At 42.9% G+C, this 24647-nt stretch overlaps 1 protein-coding gene across 9 annotated transcripts in view; it reads left to right on the forward strand.

Moving 5' to 3' along the window:
- Positions 1–24647, forward strand: part of PALM2AKAP2 (PALM2 and AKAP2 fusion) — a 515120-nt gene that overhangs the window by 345173 nt on the left and 145300 nt on the right. For all 9 annotated transcript variants that reach the window (XM_025279197.3, XM_045165161.1, XM_044940414.2 and 6 more), the window contains one exon: positions 15794–15879. In XM_025279197.3, coding sequence (XP_025134982.2) covers positions 15794–15879 — 86 coding nt within the window. The remainder of the gene's footprint in view (positions 1–15793; positions 15880–24647) is intronic.

Raw genomic sequence — 24647 nt, forward strand, 5'->3', positions numbered from 1 at the left:
AGATCTAAGCATTAAATAGAAAACAGGACTGGATGACTTCTAGTATCTTCGTTCAAGCATGACATTTCCTAATCCTCCTAGTCCTGTTCTAAAGGGCTCTACTAAGTCCAGGGACCACCCTTAGTCTGGTCTTGGTGAGATGTCACATGCACAGTATTACAGTCCAGCTTCCAAATATCATTCAAAGGCATTTGGATCTTTATTTCACATTCTTGAAGTGCATCAGTGGCGGGCCTTTCTTCCGTTCCCTGCAGCTGCTTCTCTTGGAATCTGTGTTTCAGTCAGCACTCTTTGAGTCATACATGACAGAATCCTAATTCAAAGTAGTTTCCAAATAAAATATTCTCTTTTCTCAAAAATCATGAAGTCCAGGAGTTGTTCTTTTGACTTAGACTCCATTTCTCAGCTCCACTTTCCTCTGCATTGGCTTCATTCTCTGGAAAGCTTTGTCCATAAATGACCACCAGTACCCTTAGGCTGAATCTCAGCAGTTTAGCAAACCCACTGGGAAAGGTCTCCCTTTCCAGCATTCTAAGCAGAGCCCCAGGGCTGCCTCTCATTGAGCCAACCCTGTCCCCTTGCATTTGTCACATGCTCATCCTAAACTCATCATCGAGACTCTCTTCACTTCCTGAAGAAGGTAATTGAGGAATGGAGGTAACCCCATGTGAATCACACACACTAGGAATAGAGAATGATAGCATCCCCAAAGGGAGATTGGGGTGCTATTGACATAACAAGAGGGAATCAGTGTTGGGGAGGACAGCAACAGTGTCCACTATGATTCCTTTATTCCTTCCCTCAAGCCACTGGTTTCTTTCTGTAAACAGATGGACAGATAGATAGATAGACACCGGGAAAACAAATAGGAAGAGACAAGCTGGAGAGACAGGAAAAAAGGGAAGGGAAAACCAAAAGACATGCTAAGTTGCCTGGGTTTTACCTGTCTACCCGTCTGTCCATCTGTCTATCCATCCATTCATCATCTAGCCATTCATCTGTCTATCCATCGCTCTAGCCATCCATCCATCCATCCATCATCCATCCATTTAGCTATCTATCCATCCCTCTATGTATCTAAAATCTAGGCAGCTTAACATCTCTCTTTTGGTTTGCCCTCCCCTATTCCTCCTGGGATTTCTTTGGAAGGAATGATGCTTAAGCTGAAACTCCAGTACTTTGGCCACCTCATGTGAAGAGTTGACTTGTTGGAAAAGATTCTGATGCTGGGAGGGACTGGGGGCAAGAGGAGAAGGGGACGACAGAGGATGAGATGGCTGGATGGCATCACTGACTCAATGGACGTGAGTCTCAGTGAACTCTAGGAGTTGGTGATGGACAGGGAGGCCTGGCGTGCTGCGATTCATGGGGTCGCAAAGAGTCAGACACAACTGAGCAACTGATCTGATCTGATCTGATTCATCCTGCCTCTCCAGCTTGTCTCTTCCTACTTATTTCCCCAATTCTGGATTATAAATGCCTAGCTACTGAGCTGGCAAATGCTGATCTCTCCTTAAAGGGCAAGAAAGGAAGAGAAATGGAGCCAACCAAGACTCAGTTCCTTGTAACAGCTGAGGGGAGGGAAGAAGGGAGAAAGTCACACTAATAATTTTGTCCCCATCATATATCAAATCACCAGAGTGAGCTTGTGTCATTTTGAGTTATGGGTGCTTTAAAAATTTGCATCTGTGTCCAGAAAAGCAGTAGATAAATTTGCCCATGATGGTGAAAGGAGACTTCAGGGTATAAATATTCTGATGCAGCGTTATGGATGCCTCCCAAAAGTCAAAACAATATCTGTGTTTCAACTTCCAGACTTCTTTAGTGGATCAAGCCAAACTCCCAAATGGGTTTTTAAACTTGAGAAACACCAGGCTTGTTTGTTTCCAACCACATAAGCACTCTTGAATTGAAAATAACACAGGCTGATAAAACAATATAAAAATTAATTAATATCTGTGCCTTCTGCCTTCAACACATTCAGCCCCGTGGCGGTTCAGACTCAAACTCTGTAAATAACCACTGGCTGGCCGCCTCCCTTACCCCTGCTCCACATGCACAAACAGCCTGCTAAGAGCATTTAACATCCCAGCCAAGAGCTTTGGCCCTGTCTCTGGAATCCATCCGGGCCGCCTCCCGCTTCCCCATCCTTCATCATGAGTCTCGCTTCTCCTCACTCTCTGACCCCGAGGGGAGGCTCTGATGCCAAGGCCCGCTGTGGACCCCGTTCTGGAGGTTGTCCGCGGCTCTGCGTCTGTCAGCTACAGGTCAGAGGCTCTTCTGGTTTCTGCCCTGACTCTCTGTTACCCAAGTGGATTCATTTGCCAGGGCTGCCTAAATCGCAGAAGTGTCTATTATTTGCTCACAGTTCTGGAAGCTCGAAGTCCAAGATCAAGGTGTCAGCAGGTCAGGTTTCTTCTGAGACCTCTCTGCCCGGCTTGCAGTGACCCTCTTCTCCGTGCGTCTTCGTGTGGTCCTCACTGTGTGCACCCTGGTGTCACTCTGTGTCCGAACACCCTCTCCTTAAAAGAACACTGGTCGGATGAGGTTAACCCTAACCCACTTGGACAGACTCGTTTTCACCTAATCTCCTCCTTAAAGGCTCCACCTTCAAATATATTCACATTCTAAGGAGCTAGAAGTTAGGGCTTCAACATCGTTGACTCATAGTTTGGAGGACCACAGTTCACCCCATAGCACCAGACTAGCTGCCTCGCTACCTACAGGCCCACAAATCTGCTAAAATCTCATTATGATTTTAATGTAGCTAAAATAATTTCTGCAGAAATTTCTACAGAAATTCCCATGGAGCTAAAGTCATTTCTATTTAAGAACTACAGTAATCTGGGGGGGACAAGGAAGGGACCAGATCATCACTGGTATTTGTAGAAAAAATAGTTAACTGAGCAAGTTAGCAGAGGCACTAATTATGACCCCAGCCATGTAGACATTGAAAACTTTGATTTAGAACCAGGGATCTGCTTTTTCTCCTGGCAGCATTTTTCTTAGCTACAATCTGCCTTGCTGTATATTCCTAGAAGCCATTTATTTAACAGGGAAGTCAATATGGCATCACAGAATAAAAAATAATAACAACTAACATATATTGAGTGTTTGTTTGCTCTGTCGCTGGCACTGAACTGAGGAGTTATCTGTCCACAGCAAAACCCTAAGAGGTTTCTATTGCCATCTTCATCTTACAGGTAAAGAGAAGTAAGGCTTAGAGTGGTGACATAACTTGCCATGGTCGTGTGGTTCTCCTGCCAGTTCAGTAATAAGTTACTGACCAGGTTTGGTCAAATCCATTCTTTCAATTGATGGTTTAAATCCAAACCACTTCAAAATATCTTTTAAAAAGTGGAAGGAACTACTGTATATTACACGGAGCTATATTCAATGTCTTGCAATAACCTAAAATGGAAAAGAATCTGAAAACAAATATATATATATATATATGAAAGTGAAAGTGTTAGTTGCTCAGTCATGTCTGACTCTTTGCGACCCCGTGGACTGTAGCCCTCCAGGCTCCTCTGTCCATGCAGTTCTCCAGGCAAGAATACTAGAGTGGGTACCCATTCCCTTCTCCAGGGCATCTTTTGTTTGTGTGCGTGTGTGTATCACTTGCTATATACCTGAAACTAACACAACTTTATAAATCAACTAGACATCAATTTTTTTGAAAAAAGTTTGAAATGGGATTAATTCACAACTTTTCTCAGTTTCCTCATGAGGGATATTGTGGCATTTAAACCAGATTGGGATGGCAAATTCAGATGCCGTTAAGGGCCAGACAGTTAACATTAGTGAGTGACGTCAACCCACAAATAAAATCAGAGGGTGGTGGAAACTGAGGCCTCAGAGCAGGCAGATCTCATGGATAAAGGTAGTTACACAGCTCTTGGCAGTTGCTGCCAGGTAGAGCAGTGGCTTGGAAAAGGCAATGGCAACCCACTCCAGTACTCTTGCCTGGAAAATCTCATGGGCAGAGGAGCCTGGTGGGCTGCAGTCCATGGGGTCGCTCAGAGTCGGTCACGACTGAGCGACTTCACTTTCACTTTTCACTTTCCTGCATTGGAGAAGGAAATGGCAACCCACTCCAGTGTTCTTGCCTGGAGAATCCCAGGGACGGTGGAGCCTGGTGGGCTGCCGTCTATGGGGTCGCACAGAGTCAGACACGACTGAAGCAACTTAGCAGCAGTAGCAGCAGCAGAGCAGTGGCTGCTGGGCCTAGTTTTGCCAAATCTTCTCCTTTTTCTCAAGAGATACTAGATGTTTGTGTCAAGTCTAAAGAATTTTGAATCTTGGCAACTAAATTACTTAAAGCAACAACAGAGACTTGCAGACTTGACAAAGGACACCTACAAGCTAGAAGGGTCAGGATTTGTAGCTTCTGGACCAATGTCCTAAGAACCTTTCTGAATTTTCCAGAAGGTTCTTCTAAAAATATTCCCCACCCCCATATACTTTTATTTGATTCAGGTGGGTTTTCTGAATGGACGAGTGAGCTCCCAGGGGTTACCTGATACCACCACAGTGTCCCACCACCCCGCAGAAGCAGAGGAGTCATTGGCAGGATGCCCACAACTCAGGGAGGAAATGTAACATCCTGGCCGCCCAGCTGAGGGATGCCCCATACAATAAGGGAGTGGGGCAATGCTATAAAGCAGATGGCCCAGAGAAAACCTCCTTCCAGACCACCACCTTCCTGAGGGCCCGGAACCAGGTCTTCCCACCTGATTCTCCCCAGCCCAAGCACTATGCCAGACGCAGAGAAGAAATGCAATGAGGTCGGGAGGGATGTAAACACAGTTACATTTCTGAAAAGTAATGGTGGTGATGATATGGAAGACGGATCTGATTTGGGAGACCTCTGGAAGCCTGAACTGGTGCAGTGGAAGTGAGGCTGGAAGAGGAGGCAGCAGGTGGGAAAAGGCATGGTGGAGCCCAGCTTCTTCATGTCTCCAATGGCCATGCTCTCCACTGTGCCTTCCGTCCATGGCACTCTTTTCACAACCAAGAGAGGGAAAGGGTACCAACTGGGTGATTGACCCTCCAAAGAGTCCAAGTGAGTGAAAGTCACTCAATCGTGTCCGACTCTTTGTGACCCCATGGACTGTCCATAGAATTCTCTAGGCCAGAATACTGGAGTGGGTAGCTTTTCCCTTCTCCAGGGGATCTTCTCAACCCAGGGATCAAACTGAGGTCTCCCATGTTGCAGGTGGATCTTTTACCAGCTGAGCCACAAGGGAAGCCCAATAATACTGGAGTGGGTAGCCTATCCCTTCTCCAGTGGGTCTTTGCAACCCAGGGATCGAACGAGGTCTCCTGCATTGCAGGCAGATTCTTTACCAACTGAGCTATCAGGGAAGCCAGCCAAAGAGCCCAGGGACTCTAAATAAGTCCATGTCACTATACCCTGTCTTCAGTGGATCTCCTTTGCACAAGAACTAGATCCAAGATGGTGGTCTGGGTTTGTACATAATTTTTTTCACTCTTTGCCAGTTTTATTTTATTTTTTATCTTTTACTGAAGTATAGATGATTTACAGTATGTTTAATTATTTAATTTTATATGACATGTTTGGGGGCTAAATATCAAATATCTTTCCAACCTATAAACCAAGCTGGCAGGGACTTTCCTGGTGGTGCCGTGGGCTTGGACTCTGTGCTCCCAATGCAAGGGGCCTGGGTTCTATCGCTATCAGGGAGCTAGATCCCATATGCCACAACTCAGACTGGGGCAGTCACACAAAATATTAATAAATATTTTAAAAAGCAGGCTGGCAAAGCTAATAGTTAGGATATTAAGTGGAGACTATAACAGAATCCTTATTGGACTTATTGGGGGAGCCCCCTTGAGTGATAATATCTGCAGATTAATTTGAGGGTAAACCAGGCTTTAAGCTGTTAATTCTCTAACCTCTGAGAGTGTGCTAAGTCGCTCAGTCGTGTTTGACTCTTTGCAACCCCGTGGATTGTAGCCCACCAGGCTCCTCTGTCCAAGGGATTCTCCAGGCAAGAATACTGGAGTGGGTTGCCATTTCCTTCTCCAGGTGATCTTCCTGACCCAGGGATTGAACCCACATCTCTTAAGTCTCCTGGATTGGCAGGCAGGTTCTTTACCACTAGCGCCACCTGGGAAGCCCAACCTCTCAGCAGGGACCCTGTTTGTGAACAGTCCCTTGAGTTTGCTACAAGGAGCAGGGTTGCCTAAAAAGGCTTTAATTTCTGAGAACTGGTTCGGGTGAGCCCAAACAAACCATTTTCAAAATTGCCTCGGGCCTCCAGTGCCTTGTAAAACTCATTTTCAACACAAGCGTGATCCTTTTTGCGCTCATTTTTGTGCATTTGGAATCTGCCTCCCACTTCATATAAAATTCACCTTTGAGAATCGAGCAAGAGATGAAACACCTAGTTTCCCATTTACCTTCAGATACTGTCACTGAGAAAGGCTTTTTTCTTCTTAAAAGGAGGTCTAAGACTCCAGAGCATATAGCAGATCATAGCTGAAAAGTTGTTGCAGCTTCACACTTCATGGGTTATGCATATGTATATACGTGGGTCTGCAATTGTGCACACAAGCACAGGTGTCTATGTGTGTATGTGTGTGTGTACATGTGTGTACATAAAAGTGTGTGCATGTGACAGGCAGGTATGTGTGTCCATGTATTGTCCCAGTCTCAAGAGGATCCTTGCCCTTCTCACTGTGGACGCCTTAGTGAGCAGAAGTGATTAGTAACAGCCTCGTATAGAGCTTTATTCACATCCCAAATGTGCTCCTTACTGTTATGTGTTCTTGGGAAAATTATTTACTTCCCTAAGCTTCATTTTTGCTATCCAAAAAATAAAGATTAAAAATAGGAGAGGACATATATATACCTATGGCTGATTCATGTTGATGTATGGCAAAAGCCAACACAATACTGTAAAGCAGTTGTCCTCCAATTAAAAATAAATAAATTTAAAAAAATAGTGCGTACTTTATGTAGGGTTTCTGATTGTTAGGTAATATATGTTAAAGCACAATCAAGAGCACATAATTAGCTCTCAGGAAATGATAACCTGCTATTATTATTGTTGTTACTCCTTCCTACCACATGCTTACAGGGAGAGAGCAAGCTATGTTTTTTTTTTTGGTTTTTTTTTTTTTCCCCAGCCCAGAGTGCTGTGAGTTTCCACTTCTTCTCTACCGCATGCTTGCCTCTGAGATCACCCAGGGTTTTTATCCCAGGGTTTTTTTGTGGACTGTCTGAACCCAAGGTGGAGCTCAGAGGCACTCAGTTCTTTCAGAGTCTTAATCCTTGTCCATCTTTCAGAGGTTCTGCCGTGCAGGGCACCCTCTGCAGAACTTGGTTATCACAGCATCCCACAGGACTGTGCCCGGAGCTTTTCCTGTCTGAAAGGAGAACCGCCCCATCCTAGCTGACCCAGAGAGGCCCTATAAACCCCTCATGACTGTTTGCTGAACTGCCCTGGGCTGGATTCAGTGTCAGCCTCAGCTTTACGTGTCTCCAGAAACCCCACCACAAAGCCTTTATTTGATCTGCTCAGTGTGAGCTCAGAAACCATCTTGAATGGGAACCTCCAGGAAAAAAATTTCCCCTCTGAAAATCTTGTTTTTTTCCAATATGTCCTCAAGTTTCCTGTTTACCAATCCCTGAAAACAAGAGATCTTTGGAGGTGGTGGTAAGGTAACTCGTTAGGCAGATAACCTCTGAGGTCAGAGTGCTCATTGCATCACTTGCTAGATTACTTGTACGTTTTCTAAGTCTCAGTTTTCTCCTCTGTAAAGTGGGGATAATATTATACTTGCCTCATGTCCCTGTATTGTATGAGGATTGAATGAGGTGATACCTATGAAAACCAAGTGCTTGACTCATCAGTTTAGCTGTCATGATTAATATTATTGTGGCCATGCTGGTGGGGAGAGCAGTGGAGTAGAGAGGGCATGGGGAACACTCAACAAGACATTGAGGTCTTATTTTTGAGCTCCCTGAACATCTACCCCTGAGAGGCACCCAGACAAACTTTCCTTACTTGGGAAGGTATAGGAGTTGGACAGGGGAAGGCAAGACCAGTGGCCTCAGTGAGTTTGAGGAAAATAACTCATAGTTCAAATGGTAAACTTTCTCTTTTCCAGTGAATTCTCCTCAAAGAGGAGATCAAACCAGTCAATCCTAAAGGAAATCAACCCTTAATATTCACTGCAAGGACTGATGCTGAAGCTAAAGCTCCTGTTCTTTGGCCACATGATGCAAAGAGCTGACTCATTGGAAAAGACCCTGATGTTGGGAAAGATTGAGGGCAGGAGGAAAAGGGGGCAACAGAGGATGAGATGGTTGGATGGTATCATCAATTCAGTGAACATGGGTTTGACCAAACTCTGGGAGATGGTGAAGGACAGGGAAGCCTGGCATGCTGCAGTCCATGCGGTTGCAAAGAGTCAGACACGACTTAGCAACTAAACAACAACAACTCCTCAATGAGAGCAGCCAAGAGAGGAGGGGAATGCCCCTGCTACCATTGCTTCTAGAGACCCTAGGACCTGGCCCTTCCATCTGCCCCAAGAAAGAGAAAGCTGGGGCTCTGGGGCAAAGATGAGCCACCACCTGGAGTTGGGTGAACTGGGGTGGGGTCACATCCTGCTCTGCTCCTCCAAGCACCCGGGTGGGGCTTCCCATCCAGAGGAAGCAAGTCCCATCAGCTAATCCTTGGGTGGGGTTTCCCAAAGCCAAGTGTTTAGAGGCAAATCATTGTTCTGAAGTTCCGCTAAGTTTTAATGACCACCATGCTGAGAACTTCTCAAAGAACAAAGTGAGATTTTTTTTTTTTTTTCCAAACCCAAAGGGAGCCAACGATTAAAAGAAGTATCTAGCTGAGTCTCAATTCCAAGACTTGAACAAGGAAGAGACTTTAGACACAGAGGGACCCAGGCCCTAACCCCATTCTTTCACTGTGATGAGTGAAATTTTCACAATGGGTCCATGTTTTGTATATAAGATGGTTGTTGCTGTTCAGTCACTAAGTCATGTCCAACTCTTTGCAGCCCCAAAGGGTGAGGTGGGCATGGAGGTGGGGCTGGTGAAGGGTCAGCCCTGTCTTTGAGGCACACAGGGTCTCACCACCCAGATGTTTTCTATCTGGTGACCGCACCTCCAGGGGTTTGATGGCAAGTACCTACAGCCACTAGGACTTGCCTGCCTCTGGGAGAAAGGACCAATCACAGCCTGTTTCTTCAGCATCTAGAGTGAATCAGCTCAAAAGTGGGACTGTTAACTGCTACCAGCCTGGATCCTTGGACTCGTCCTTCAATAGAAATTGATTAGAGGCCAGATGAGAATTGTAGGAAAGGCTTTACTGGGACTCCTGCTGCACCACAGGGTGATAACAAGGAACAGGTGCCGTTGCTGGCTCCCTGAGAGGAGCTGCTTGGGTCCTTAAAAGGGGTAACAACAGGGGTGGGTCCATGGGTTGGACAGGAGGCAGAGCTAAGGTGGCCTGCCCATCCCCTTGGTGGTGCTGTGTGTGGGGGATCGTGCTCAGCACCCTGCCTTTGCTCCTGGCATCTCAGAAATGACAGTGTGTGGCCTTTTTGTATCTTATTGTTCATAATTGCCCCAAATGTGCAAGCGTGCAGTTATTTTTAGTTCCTTATTCTTTGTTTCTGTTGCTTGAAGATTTGTCCAGGGGCAAGCACTCCGGTAATGGGTCCCGGGTCCCAGCCCTTGTCATCACCAGCCCCCTTCACACCCTTTCCTTTGTGTTTCTCTTTTCTCCTTTGAGCGAACTCTGCTTTTAACTAGGCCCCACTCTGAAGCTCCCCCTCTAACCTGGCTGCCCCCAAACTAACATTGCTCATTTAACAGACACTGGCGGAGACTGACTGGGCATCAGGTCCACTCCCTGTCCACAGGTCCTTATGGTTAGTTGCTAAGGGCTTTCTAAGGCGGCATGAAGGAGCCGATTCTATCAGACAGACACGCTTAAGGGCTTTTCCTGCTCAAGCCCAAAAAGTAGGGCTAATGACCAGGGATGTGAGTTCACAGCAGAGGGAGGAGGTGGAAATGTCACTCTAGAGGCTCTTTAGTTCTTCTTCCCTTTCAGCCATAAGGGTGGTGTCAGCTGTATAACTGAGGTTATTGATATTTCTCCCGGCAGTCTTGATTCCTGTTTGTGCTTCATCCAGCCTGGCATTTCGCATGATGTACTCTGCATATAAGTTAAATAAGCAGGGTGATAATATACAGCCTTGATGTATTCCTTTCCCGATTTGGAACCAGTCTGTTTTTCCACATCCAGTTCTAATTGTTGCCTCTTGACTTGAATATAGATTTCTCAGGAGGCAGGTCAGGTCGTCTGGTATTCCCATCTCTTTAAGAATTTTTCACAATTTGTTGTGATCCGCACAGTCAAAGGCTTTGGTGTAGTCAATAAAGCAAAAGTAGATGTTTTTCTGGAACTCTCTTGCTTTTTTGATGATCCAGCGGATGTTGGCAATTTGATCTCTGGTTCCTCTTTTCTTTTCTAAATCCAGCTTGAACATCTGGAAGTTCACGATTCATGTACTGTTGAAGCGTGGCTTGGAGAATTTTGAGCATTACTTTGCTAGCGCGTGAGATGAGTGCAATTGTGCAGTAGTTTGAGCATTCTTTGGCATTGCCTTTCTTTGGTATTATAATGAAAACTGACCTTTTCTAGTCCTGTGGCCACAGCTAAGTTTTCCAAATTTTCTGGCATATTGAGTGCAGCACTTTTACAGAGAGAAGCTAAAGGCAAAGGAGAAAAGGAACGATATACCCATTTGAATGAAGAGTTCCAAAGAATAGCAAAGAGAGATAAGAAAGCCTTCCTCAGCAATCAACACAAAGAAATAGAGGAAAACAATAGAATGGGAAAATCGCTCAGTTGGGTCCAACTCTTTGCAACCTCATGGACTGTAGCCCTCCAGGCTCCTTTGTCCACAAATTCTCAGGCAAGAATACTGAAGTGGGTAGCCATTCCCTTCTCCAGGGGATCTTCCCGCCCCAGGGATGGAACCTGGGTCTCCCTCATTGCAGGCAGATTCTTTATACTGTCTGAGCTACCTTCTATATCACACACCCCAGTGGGAGGATGACAAGGAAGGTGTTAATCAGTTGTTTCTGCTAGTGGTCTTAGCTCCTTCTATCTCTCTGTTTGGGCATCTCTAAACATAGAGAAATCCTAGAGTTTCAAGATCTGTATTTTTTTGTATAACATGATCCTTAGTACAAGCCAACAGCAACATCTCATACTTAAAAGGAGAAATGGTCTGTTCTAAAGCTGGAACAGAAGTGGTTCTGTTGGGCTTTCTGAAGTATGGTGCTAACTGGACTGTATGGGAGATTTAAGGGATTTTCAAGGGCAGTTTTGATCATGCAGCTTTGTGCCTTTTGTCTTTAGAACCGAAATCCTTCATGAGATGCAGCTGACCTGTGTAATAAGCGCTGAACACAGTGGAGTCAGAGAGTGGCCCCCAAGGAAAGTATGGGCCGTTAAAACCTGCTTAGGAGACAAAATTTAAAGGGTAGAATTTGTTTAGAGGATAGAACACAGATTTATCTAAAGGCCTTGCTATAATAGGAACTGGAGGTGGGTAGGAAGTGGAGGTGGGTGGGGATGGCAGGTCTGAAAGGGCTCTGTCCGTCCTTTCCTAAGGCTAGGCTATGTTATATTAGTGTAATAAACAGCCCCAGGCCTATGGCTTAAAATAATAAAGGTTTAGTTCTCACGCATCTGACATGATGGCCCTTATGGGTTGGCCATATCTGTGCTTTGTGTTACTCTCTTAGTTGGGCCTTACGCTAACAAAATTGTCACCGTCTGGGACACTGCCTTTCACCCTTTTGGAGGGGAAGGGTGCCCTGGAGGGTCTGTCATCAGCAGTTAACTGTTCCAGCCTGGAAGTGATCGATGCCACTGCACCCATACCCGTCAGCCAGAACTAGTCACATGACCTCACCAACTCTACGGAGGTTAGGAAGTGAAATCCTGTTATGTGTCCATGAGAGGAAGGAATAAGGGGGAGCATTTGGCGAAGAGCACTAGTGACCCCCTCAGCCCCCTGCTTTGTCCAACGATCTATCTAAAATCTCTGTGGATAGATGGGCTAGAGCAGGGGTCCACTCTCTTGCATATAGGAGTCTATGCTGACTTGTCTTTCTCTCTTTCTTAGTCTGCTTTCACCTCGTGACACACGGTGATTCCAGGGGGTCTGGGCACAACCGGCACCCTCCCGTGCAGTGCTCCCCTTTCCCTCTGGGCCTTGGACCCTTCATTTTTATTTATTTTCAGTACTAGCCAGGATCAGAATTAAGGAAGTCAGCCCATGTTCCCTGGATGCCATCAGTTGCTTCCTCACCAAGCCTCCTTCCTTTTTCTTGCACTATCCTGTCAACAATACATGTATTGTTCCCAACTGAAATCAACAGAGAAGGGCCAAGACAATCAGCAGAGTGCACCCTGGGAACAGAGGCCCAGGGATGTGGGCGCCAGGGAACTGGAAGCTTGGGCAAAGGGATGTATTTTTCTGACTGTGAAGCTAAATAAGGAGGTATATAAAAAGCAACAACAACAAATTCATGGCAGATATGATTTATTGCTGCAAGATCTTTATAAAGCTCTCCCTGATGGAGTATTTATAAGAATCCCTTAGCTACAAGTAGATGAGTCTCAGTTTTTCCACTACAGAGAAAGGCAAGGTTATTCTCTTCTGGGAGAGAAAGGTTATTTTTTTCCTGAAGGTTTGATCCAGCCTTTTAAAAATGGAATAAAAATAATATAGTATTGCTAGGGATTGTATGAATAATATAAAATATGGTTTTTTAAAAAAAATTGTAAGTAAGATTGAGCAAAGGGAGAAGGGAAGCTATAAAAGTGGTTATTTGAAAGTACAGTAGGTAAAACTACACTATGTGAATTACATATATTCTATATTATATATCAAATTATATATTGAGAATACATATGAATTGATGTCTCATGTCTCTTTCTTATGGCCATATATCCTGTAATAAATATAGTATTGCTTACGAAAGGAATGATTGTAGCAGAGGAAAGATTGTTCCCAAGGTGGGATATAATATATAGAAATGGAAATTAATACTTGTAAATGAATTATATGCAACAAAGGGAATTATATTTGCATAGTTAAAGATAAAAGTGCTTTATTTAAATGATTTTAATGTATAATTTTGGTGATAGATTATATCGTTCAGCTACTGTTAGAATAATGTTGCTTGACAAATCATCTCAAAACGGAATCACTTTTATTATCATGCATATGCAGTTGAGCTGGGGATTGGCTGATCTAGACTTGGCTGAGCTTCAAGGTGCAGACCAGGTTCAAGTCAATTCCCCATGACTCTCATTTCCTTGCAGATCAACTGGGGCATGTCCTTCTCATGCTAGAGCAGAAGAGCAAGAGGGCAAATGTCACCACACAAGCCCATTTCAAACCTTTGCTTGCATGATATCCACTAACATCCTATTTGCCAAGGCAAACATCAGTAGGACAGGGAAGAAAATTTCTCCCACAGTGGGAGAGAAGGGTGCCAAATATTTGCTGAACAATAATTCACATTAGGGACTTCCCTGGAGATCCAATGGTCGGGACTTTGTGCTTCCAGAGCAGGGGGCACGGGTTCGATTACTAGATGGGGAACTAAGATCCCATATGCCACACAGCACAGCCAAAAAAAAGTCAAATTATTCTATAATTAAAAATCATATATTTGTCCATGCCCAATATCTGTGTCTCTCTGCTGGCCAGTTCCAGTAGGTACCAACAGTGGCTTAAACCAGAAAGGGTTTTAGTTAAATGCAAGATATGTCTGGGAAATAATCTGTTCATGTGGAAACAAGATTTCTTTCCCAGAAATGTGCATTTAAGACAAAGCCCACAACTTTCCTGAGAGGAAATTGTAGGGCAAGTCATCAAACTTCTCTGACCCAATTTCTACAACCCAGTGAGAGACAACTGTTTACACTCTGCAATAAATTATACCCCATGGATCTTGAGTAATCCATGGTGCACATTTCCTGTGAAATGAAACTCTCAAGGATTCAGAATATAAAATAAGGCAATGCAATCAGTACTAACATATTAAAATTGAATTAATCTCATATTAGTTTATTTAAAGTGTCATGTAATTGCAAACTACTCCTATAGTTTCACCCCTGATTGTCCAGTTGATCCTTAGAAAAATGCCAAAGTATAACAATCTTTCCTAGATACATCTCTGGTTTCTTGACTTAGCACAGAGGCTGGAAATGCACGTCTCATGAGCCAAATCTGGCCAATGCCTGTTTTTTTTTTTTTTTAAATAAAGTTTTATTGGAACCCAGTCGTGTCCATTTGCTTATATGTTATCTCTGGCTGCTTTCTGTCAATAATGGCAGCTTTAGAAGCTGCAACAGAAGTGGTCTGACCACAGAACCTAAAATATTTACTAGGTGGCAAACAGAAAAACGTTCCAGTTCTCATTTAACATAATGCTTGACAGTTGAAATGTCGAATTTGGGTGATTCACACAGGTCTGGCATGAATATTGCCCTTGAGTTTTCCTTAGGGAAAATTATACAAGAAAATCAATATTGTAAATTAATATTAAATAGTTTTAGTCTGTTCTAAAAAATAATCTTTTTAATACTTTAGGCTATGAACACTCATATCCCAGTAGGCAGTTGTTATACCAGTTATAAAATTTGTATCTGCTTATTGAAGTAGACCCTGAGAAACTCTACTAAGTGTTACTTTCTTAGCTTTTAGGAAGATGACTTGACTTGCAGTATTGTTTTTAAAAATAACTGGTCATTACTTCAGACTTTTCACTATTATAGACAATTCCACCTCCATGCACACACATAACTGCATTTAAATTAGTGTAGTTTTACTATATTGTGATGTGGGTATTTTCAAACAGAAGCCCCTGATATCTTTTTGGAGGCTGGAGAGAGCAAAACCTTGTCTCTTGCCAGATGTCTCCTCTCAGAGCCTGTCTGACAGCTTAAGAAAAAAGGAACTAACATGTATTAAGACTTGGGGAGAAACATATATAGATTTTAAACATGAGTATAAACTCAGTTCTTTTCAGCAGGTGTGTAGAATCTAGGACAGTAAATAATCTGGAGTCATTTCTATTGGGTATTGAATTAGATTCAGATGGACAGATTTCTGTGTTATGGGAGTCACTTTAAGCCCCACATAAGACCTCAGTATGAGGCTTGGATTCTAGAGGAGTTCATTTTAATGTCTTCTCCACTCTGGACTAGGAATAGCACTTTCTATAACATACAAGATATATATATATATATATATATATATATATATATCCTGGGGTTAGGGCTTCCCTGGTAGCTCAGTCGGTAAAGAATCTGCCTGCAATGCAGGAGACCTGAGTTTGATCCCAGGGTTGGAAAGATCCCCTGGAGAACGAAATGGCAACCCACTCCAGTATTCTTGCCCGGAAAATCCTATGGACAGAGGAGCCTGGAGGGCTATAGTCCATGGGTTGGCAAGAGTTGGACATGACAGCGATTAAACCATAACATACAAGATTTAGATGACGACTCCAAACTTGGAGATTAGGTGAAAACAAGAGGTGCTGACTGACCACATTTCTGAAAGGAAGCTTTCCTGTTAACTGCCAGGCAGGTGAACTATGGATAATCACTGATTTCCTTTACACGTCACATGGACTTGAAAGCTGCAAAATAGTTTCCATCCATGCCAACTGAATGCACTTGGCTCAAATGGCACTAATTTTTTTTTTCAGGAGTTGGGTGGGAGAGTGTGCTGCTAACACGAGATGATATAACCTCAGAGGCCATAGCATCATCCAGCGCAGACATGACTGTCAAGGTAAGGCATCCCTTGTCTAGTGTGATTCTCTACGTGCATCTCTATAGCAGGGGTCCCCAACCCCTGGGCTACCAGTAACCTCCTATCAGATCAACATTGGCATTACATAAAAAGAAAGTAAATGTAACACACTTGAATCATCCTGAAACCATCCACCCCCCACTCCTTGTCCATGGAAAAATTGTCTTCCACAAAATTGGTCCCTGGTGCCAAAAAGGTGGGGGACCGCGGCTCTAGAGGAAAGTGAGCCTATGGCAGATTTCTGGGGGTAAAATGAGTACTGCCCCTCACCCCACTAGGGTTTTCTATTCACTGACCTCAGTGGGTCAACTAGAATAAGATTTGCTGAAATTTGGGGCCTGTATTAGGAAATCACCTGAAAACTAGAATCCAAGACTTGTGATTTCCAATGGACTGGTTGTAGGGTCTTCAGTAAACGTCTACAGGTTGACTGTCTGCAACTGTAACCCCATGGGGATAGCAAAGCAACTCTGAAAATTCTGAGCTGAGAAACTCAGGCCCCACTGTGCATTGTGAAGAAAGGTCAGAGGCATAAAGTAGCTTTGATCTTGACTCAAGATTTCCACTGATCTCAGCGGGAAGGCAGCACATGGCGCACTCCAGACGGAACACGCTAATGGCCAAAGGTTTACAAAATGAGTCATCTGGAAATCAACCTAATTATCGCTGTTCAAATTAAATGCATGAATTTGTAATCATTGCCTAGATTAAGGAGTCTGTAGCAAAATATATCAGACACAATTACTTCCCTTCTATTACTGGAATAGACACAAAGGAACAGTCTTCCTCTCTTGGAATTCTGTTTATACAGGGAAGCCTGGCGTGCTGCAGTCCGTGGGGTCGCAAAGAGTCGGACACAACTGAGCGACTGAACTGAACTGAATAAAGACTGGGAGTGGGAGGGCTTTCTAACATTTTTGCTTGAATGAATAGAATTTAAATAAATGCCACGTCGAAAGTTTTCTTGGAAAATGGAAATGTAATGTCCTTTTTTAATATTGAGATATCACTAGAGATTTCACTCTGGATTTTTTAGTAGAAGTTGTACGAAAGAATATACAGGATGAATTTATTCAAGCTTTTCTTTGTAATGTGATGGCTGAATTTGTGTTATCTGTTAAAAATGTTAGAGAAAGCAAAGAAAAATACAATCATGAAATGTATTATAAGATGGAAAAATAGCCTGTTGGTTAAATGAGTCAACTAATCTAGATAATAATTATCCAGTGCTAAAAATTTGTTTGCTTGTCATTATGTTTAGTTGAACTTATAAGATAAAAATATATATTGTAATGATGTATTGGTATTTTCCTAGCTTTTAGTGCAAAGTCTGAGAAGTTTGAGAAATCTTTGGCCGTGTTGAATTGAGAGAAGTAGATGCTGATAGTAGAATTTGATGGATTTAGATGTGCTATTTTGAAATTTGTCATGATTTTAAGAATTAGTTTCTGAGATGTATTGCTAGTGTACCTGCAGAGTTTCTTTTATAAAAGCAAATGGTGTATTTGGATATAAACAGATTTTGCCCAAGTCCCATTTTATAAGGCTACTGCATAATCAGCATGCTCCTGGTATGAAGATCTTGACTAAAGTTGTATTTGGGTCTGTTTGATGTCATCCTCAACCTCTCTTTCTGTCTTTTTTTATTGAATGTGCATGCGTGTGTGCAGGCTTAGTCATGTCTGACTTATTGTGACCCCCATGGGCTGTAGCCTGCCAGGCTCCTCTGTCCATGGGAATTCCCTGGCAAGAATATTGGAGTAGGTTGCCATTTCCTTCTCCAGGGGATCTTCCCAACCCAGGGATCGAACTCGCATCTCCCAAGTCTCTTGGCAGGTGGATTCTTTACCACTGATCCACTTAGGAATCCTTTTTTATTGAATACCTGGGAATATTTTATAAGAATGCTGCTGCTAACTCACTTCAGTCGTGTCCGACTCTGCGAGACCCCATAGACGGCAGCCCACCAGGCTCCCCTGTCCCTGAGATTCTCCAGGCAAGAACACTGGAGTGGGTTGCCATTTCCTTCTCCAATGCATGAAAGTGAAAAGTGAAAGTGAAGTCGCTCAGTCGTGCCCAACTCTTAGCGACCCCATGGACTGCAGCCTACCAGGCTCCTCCATCCATGGGATTTTCCAGGCAAGAGTACTGGAGTGGGGTGCCATTGCCTTCTCTGATTTTATAAGAATAGAGGATTTTTAGTTCACAAGAACTGAATCTACTTAGAAGAAAGAACACTATATACTTTAAAAGTTAAGCAAGATACAAATATATTTAATACTCCAATAAGTCCCTATAAATATTAAGTTCCTTTATTAATGCCAATTTCTTCTCAATAAAGGATTCTTGAAACTTCTAGATGAATGTAATTTAGGGAAATACTTCTTTTAGATTCTTCTTCATTAGATTTCCCAATTATAAAAAATTATCAATTTTTTTTTCCTTTGGTACTATGCTTTTTCCTACCCCACACTGCTTTATATATCTATCCTGCTCTTGTGTCTTTTTTTCTTTTAATTTTTACTTTTTGGCTGTGCTGTGTGCTATCTGGGATCTTAGTTTTCCAATCAGGGATTGAACCCACACCCTCTGCATCAGAAGCAGTGTTTTAACTACTGGACTGCAAGGGAAGTCCCCCTCTTGTGTCTGTCTTAAAGTATTTTTTTTTTTCTGTGTCTATAAGTACCTGATCTTTGTTAACTACAGATTTGTCATCATATATTCATGTTACTTCATCATATATTCATGTCAGCTTCCCTGGTGGCTCAGATGGTAAAGCATCTGCCTGAAATGTAGGAGAGCCGGGTTTGATTCCTGAGTCGGGAAGATCCCCTGGAGAAGGAAATGGCAATCCACTCCAGCACTCTTGCCTGGAAAACCCCATGGGTGGAGGAGCCTGATAGGCTACAGTCCATGGGGTCGCAAAGAGTCGGACACGACTGAGGGACTTCACTTTCATTCATGTCACTACAGGCTTCCCAGGTAGCACTAGTGGTAAGGAACCCACTTGCCAATGCAGGAGATGTAAGAGACGCAGGTTCGATCCCTGGGTTGGGAAGATCCCCTAGATAAGGGCATGGCAACCCACTCCAGTATTCTTGCCTGGAAAATTCCATGGGAAGAGGAGCCTGGTGGGCTACAGTCCATAGGGTCACAAAGAGTCAGACACAACTGAAACAACTCAGCGTGCATTCATATGTCTACAGCTCTTCCTGCTTCTAATAGCTATTTCATATACCCTTGTAATATCACCTATCCCTGCTTTTGGCCCTGGGAAAAGAAAATATTCTGTTAAAATATTTATTACAGTAAAAGTTGATCCATTGACATTTCCCAAGGGGAGTATCAGCAGAAACCACTAAAATTGTTTGGTTTCCTCCCTATTACTCTTCTTGCAATAGACGTACCTTTCTTCATGTGTAGAAGTTTTCTTTCTGAAAAAAGCACAGCATTTTTTGTGATGTCAGTGGTCTGAATGTGGTTTTGTCTACTATATGTAGCCTTTTAATACCATGTCTTATTTTGAAACGACAAAGTCATGCTTCTGAAAATATGCATGGCTCAAATGAGTGAATTCATTTATAAATAAACGGGTCATTCTGAGCAATGTTAAACTGTGTGGGCATGCTCAGTTGTGTCCAATTCTTTGTGACCCTATGGACTTTAGCCCACCAGGTTCCTCTTTCCATGGGATTTTCCAGGCAAGAATACTGGAACGGGTTGCTGTTTCCTTCTCCAGGGGATCTTCCCAACCCAGGGATCAAACCTGAGTCTCCTGTGTTTCCTGCATTGCTGGCGGATTCTTTACTGCTGAGCCTTCGGGGGTGTGGATTTGCAAAATGGACGGCTTAGAGGGAGTATACTGTATAGAGTGGATCCCCCAGTCCTGGGGAAGCCCAAAGTTGAACTAAGAGCATTTATATTTAAAACACCCTGTAGATGCACTGACACAGGTAAGAGCATCGTGTAGGCTTGCTCAACAATTTTAAATCACTATTAGTAGGTTGAATGGTGAATCCCTTCCTTCCCCTCGAAACCATGTGTCCAAGTCCTAAATCCTGGTACCTGTGACTATGACCTTATTCGGGAAAGGAGTCTTTGCAGATGTAAATAAGAAAAGAGTTTTGAGGTGAGATCATCCTGGGTTAACCAGGTAGACCTAAGTCCAGTGACACACTGGACTTACGCTGTTCTTATGACAGCAGAGGAAACACAGAGACAAAGGTTGGCGCTCCATGCAGCCCAAGGCAAAGAACACCTGGAGCCACCAGAAACTGGAAGAGACAAGGAAGGATTCTCCCCTAAAACCTTCAGAGGGAGCAGGGCCCTACGAATTCCGTGATTTTGGAATTCTGGCCTCTTGAATTGTGAGAGATGCAGTTTCTGTTGATGTTGGCCACTGAGTTTGTGGTAATTTGTTACAGCAGCCCTAGGAAACCACTATGCTCAGATCTACCCCAGAATTATACCTACTCTTCTAGATTGTCAAACCATAGAGGCCAAAAGCCAGTATTATACATGTCCATCACCATTTTCTTATACTATGCTCACTCTTAACAGGGCTTCCCAAGTGGCTAAGTAATAAAGAATCCGCCTGCAATGCTGGAGATGCAGGTTCCATCCCTGGGTATTCTTGCCTGGGAAATCCCATGGATAGAGGAGCCTAGAGAGCTGCAGTCCATGGGGACATAAAAGAGTCAGACATGACTTAGTGACTAAAACAACAACAACACCCTTTACAAGTTGTTTTTAAATGTTCTTGTTTGAAAGAGCCATTAACCTTTTTCAGCCTGAATCACGATTCACTAGAAGAAAAGGGTCATCATATTTTGGGATGACTTCTATATTATGTTTTCATCTGTTTTGCTGCTTGTTTAGACATTGCTTTTAAAACGAAAGTATGGATCAATACTTTCTGAAACTTGCCTGACCGTGAGAATTGTCTGCAGCAGTATTAAATATACACATAAATAACTTCCCAGGCTCCTCCTCTCAAAATTCAGATCCAGAAGAACAGAGTGTGAGAATTAGCATTTTTAACAAGTGCTTGGTGATTTGGGGGATCAGTTTGGGAAAATGTTGTTTTGCATTTCACTAAAGCACTATGGGGTGTGGTCATATGATCCCTCCATTGCCCTTGGCTTTCTAGTTGTCCAGCTGGCTAAGACAATTGGCTACAACTGACTAAGGCTCAGAACTGCAATTTCATTTCTAGTCCCATCTTCTACTATGTCTGTCTCTGGATCCATCTTTGCCCTTTGCACCCAGCCTATTTGTAGCCAGAATGATCTTTTAAATCATTCTGCCAATCCATATGATCAGCAGTCCTACTCCTGGGCGTGTATCTGGAGGAAACTCTAATTTGAAAAGATACATGCACCCCCGTGTTCACAGGAGCACTATTTACAATAGCCTAGATATGGAAGCAACCTAAATGTCTGTAGCAGATGAATGGATAAAAAAGATGTGATACACACAAACACACATACACAATGGAATACTACTTAGCCATTTAAAGGAATGAAATAATGCCATTTGCAGCGACATGGATGCAACTAGAGATTATTCTACTAAGTAAAGTAAGTCAGAAAGAGAAAAACAAATACTATATGATATCAGTTATATGTGGAATCTAAAATATGGAACAAATGAGCTTATCAGTGAAATAGAAGCAGACTTATAGATACAGAAAACAAACTAACCATTACCAGAGGGGAGGAATATGGAGTTTGGGATTAATAAATTCACACCACTGTATAAAATAAATAACCATCAAGGACCTACTGCATCAGGGAACTGTGCTCTGCACAGTTCAATATGTGAACTGTGCATATTCAATATCTTGTAATAACCTATAATTATATAGCCTAAAAGTATATGTGTATATATGTACATATATATAAAACTGAATATGTATTTACATATATATATAACTGAATAACTTTGCTATACACCTGAAACTAACACAACATTGTAAATCAACTATATTTCAATTAAAAAATAAAGACCAAAAAAAGGCAAATCTGATAACATGCCCCTGCTTAAATCCTGGCCAGCCTTCCAGTTGCATTAGAACCAAAGACCTAGCTTAGGCAGGTGCTGTGTCTTTTAAAAACCCATGGCTTTTTTCAAGGCTTCCTTCCTCTTCCTCTTCCTTCCTCTCTCTCCCATCCTGGCAAACCCACCTTTATATTCAAGTCTCTGGCTCAGATGTTAGCCATTTCTGACCAGTGTTGTTGGTCACATGCTCTCACAGGCCCTAGTGTTTCTTCCACAGAGCCAGGCACATAAATAACCGTCAGTGTCTTTGAACAAGATTTGGTCTTCCCTGCCTGAATGTCATCTCTGTGAGGACCTGCATCCCAGCACCTAACTGAGAGTGTTAGTTATTGCACGAGCAAATATATGAATGAACAAATGAAGACACATCTCTCTAGACTGCAGTTAAGGGAGGCCACTGGCCTTCCTCAAGCCTACTTACTCCCTTGTTCTCACCTGATAGTCTGTCTCTTCTACCTCCCTGCTTCTCTCTTATGCTAGAATTTTTTTTTTTTTTCTGAAATGTAGTTGATTTACAATAATGTGTTAGTTTCAGGTGTACAGCAAAGTGATTCAGATACATATATGTGTGTGTGTGTGTGTGTGTGTGTGTATGTTCTTTTTCAGATTCTTTTCCATCTTGGTTATTACAAAATATTGAGTATAGTTCCTTGTGCTGTACAGTAGGTTCTTGTCGGTTATCTATTCATATGCTGCTGCTGCTGCTACTGCTGCTAAGTCACTTCAGTCATGTCAGACTCTCTGCAACCCCTGAGACGACAGCCCACCAGGCTCCCCCATCCCTGGGATTCTCCAGGCAAGAACACTGGAATGGGTTGCCATTTCCTTCTCCAATGCAGGAAAGTGAAAAGTGAAAGTGAAGTCACTCAGTCGTGTCCGACTCTGAGCAACCCCATGGACTGCAGCCTACTAGGCTCCTCCGTCCATGGGATTTTCCAGGCAAGAGTACTGGAGTGGGGTGCCATCGCCTTCTCCGATTCGTATTCTACTTTCCTTTATATTTTGTTTGTTTTTCACTTCTTAGAGCCTCTAAATCACAGTTCTTTTTTTTCACAGTTCCTTTTTTAAAAACATAATTGAGCCATAATTTACATACCATAAATTTCACACATTTAAGTATACAATAATTTCTAGTAAATTTACCAATGATTACCATAATCCAGTTTAACAATATTTTCATCACTCCAGTAAGATCCCTCATCTATGCTATCAGTTTGCCTCCATTTCACCTCCAGTCCCAAGCAAACACTAACCTGATTTCTGTCTCTGTAGCTTTGCCTGTTCTGAACATTTCAGGAAAATGGAATTCTTTTGTGTCTGGCTTCTTTCGCTCCGCCTGGCATTTTTGAGGTCCATCCGTGTCGCAGTCTCTATCGGTGTTTCCTTTAATGCTGAGTAGGATTTCATCTCAGGGACGCACCAGAGTTTCGGTTTGTTCTCTAGTCCATTCCTAAGCCAGTGGACTTTGAGGTGGTTTCCACTTTTTGGCTATTACGAATAATTCTGTTACGGATATTCTCAAACAAATCTTTATGTGGATGCATATGTTCATTTGTTGTGGATATGAACCTAGGTGTGTAATTGCTGGGTCACGTGGTAAATCTGTGTTTAACTTTTGGAAGAGCTGTCTGATTGTTCTCCAAAGTGGCTGCCCCATGTTGACCTCCCACCAGCGGTGGATGAGGGCTCTGACTTTTCCACGTCTTACCAGCGCTCGCTAGTGTCTGTGTTTTGGTTGTAACCATCCCACTAGGTGTCAAGCAGCACCTTACTGTGCTTCTGATGTACATTTCCCTGCAGGCTAGTGATGCAGAATATATTTTCATCTGCTTATTCACCATTTGTATATGTTAATTTTTCAATGGCTTGGTTTCCTTTATGTACGAGAGAGTACGTTCTGTTATTCTCTTATTACAGGTGTGTAGTCAGTGTTTTCTGAGTAAGGGACCCTCTTCTTAAGGATGAGGGGAGGGGGTTCAGTTCACATTTCCCCTTTAGGATCACTGACACCTCTCCCACCAGTGCCCTGGGAGGAAGTGGGAGTGTCTCATCAATCTTTTCTTTCCATTTCTTTCCCTTTCTTTTCTCTCTCTCTCTCTCTCTTCTGTCTGGTTATTTTCCTCTTACATCTCAGCTTTTTAAATATCATTTTTAGGCTATCAATGTTATATTTTTTATTGTGGTAAAATACACATAACAGAATTTTACACTTTTAACCATTTTTATGTAGCATTATGTCATTTGTACTGTTCTGCAGCCCTTACCACCATCTACCTCCAGGACTTTTTCATTATTCCAAACTGAAACTCTCCACCCATTAAATACTAATTCTCCATTCCCTCCTCTCTTCAGCTCCCAGCAACCACTTCAGTGTTACAATTTATATGTAATAATACCTAGCTGTCTTCTCAAAGGCAGCTTTTAAATACATCCTGCTAAGAACTCCGGAAGTTGGTGATGGACAGGGAGGCCTGGCGTGCTGCGATTCATGGGGTCGCAAAGAGTCGGACACGACTGAGCGACTGAACTGAACTGAAGAATAAAAAGCAAAAAAAGATGGCTAAACCTCAACTTAACATTTTAATATCCTCTGGACAAGGCAACCTAGAAAGGCAGTCATTTTACATGCATACAAGAACAGTGTTCCAAAATAAAGTTACTGGGAGGCGGCTGCATGCCAGCTTTTA

The sequence above is a fragment of the Bubalus bubalis genome, chromosome 3, assembly GCF_019923935.1.
Source record: "Bubalus bubalis isolate 160015118507 breed Murrah chromosome 3, NDDB_SH_1, whole genome shotgun sequence".
In the NCBI taxonomy this organism is placed as follows: domain Eukaryota; kingdom Metazoa; phylum Chordata; class Mammalia; order Artiodactyla; family Bovidae; genus Bubalus; species Bubalus bubalis.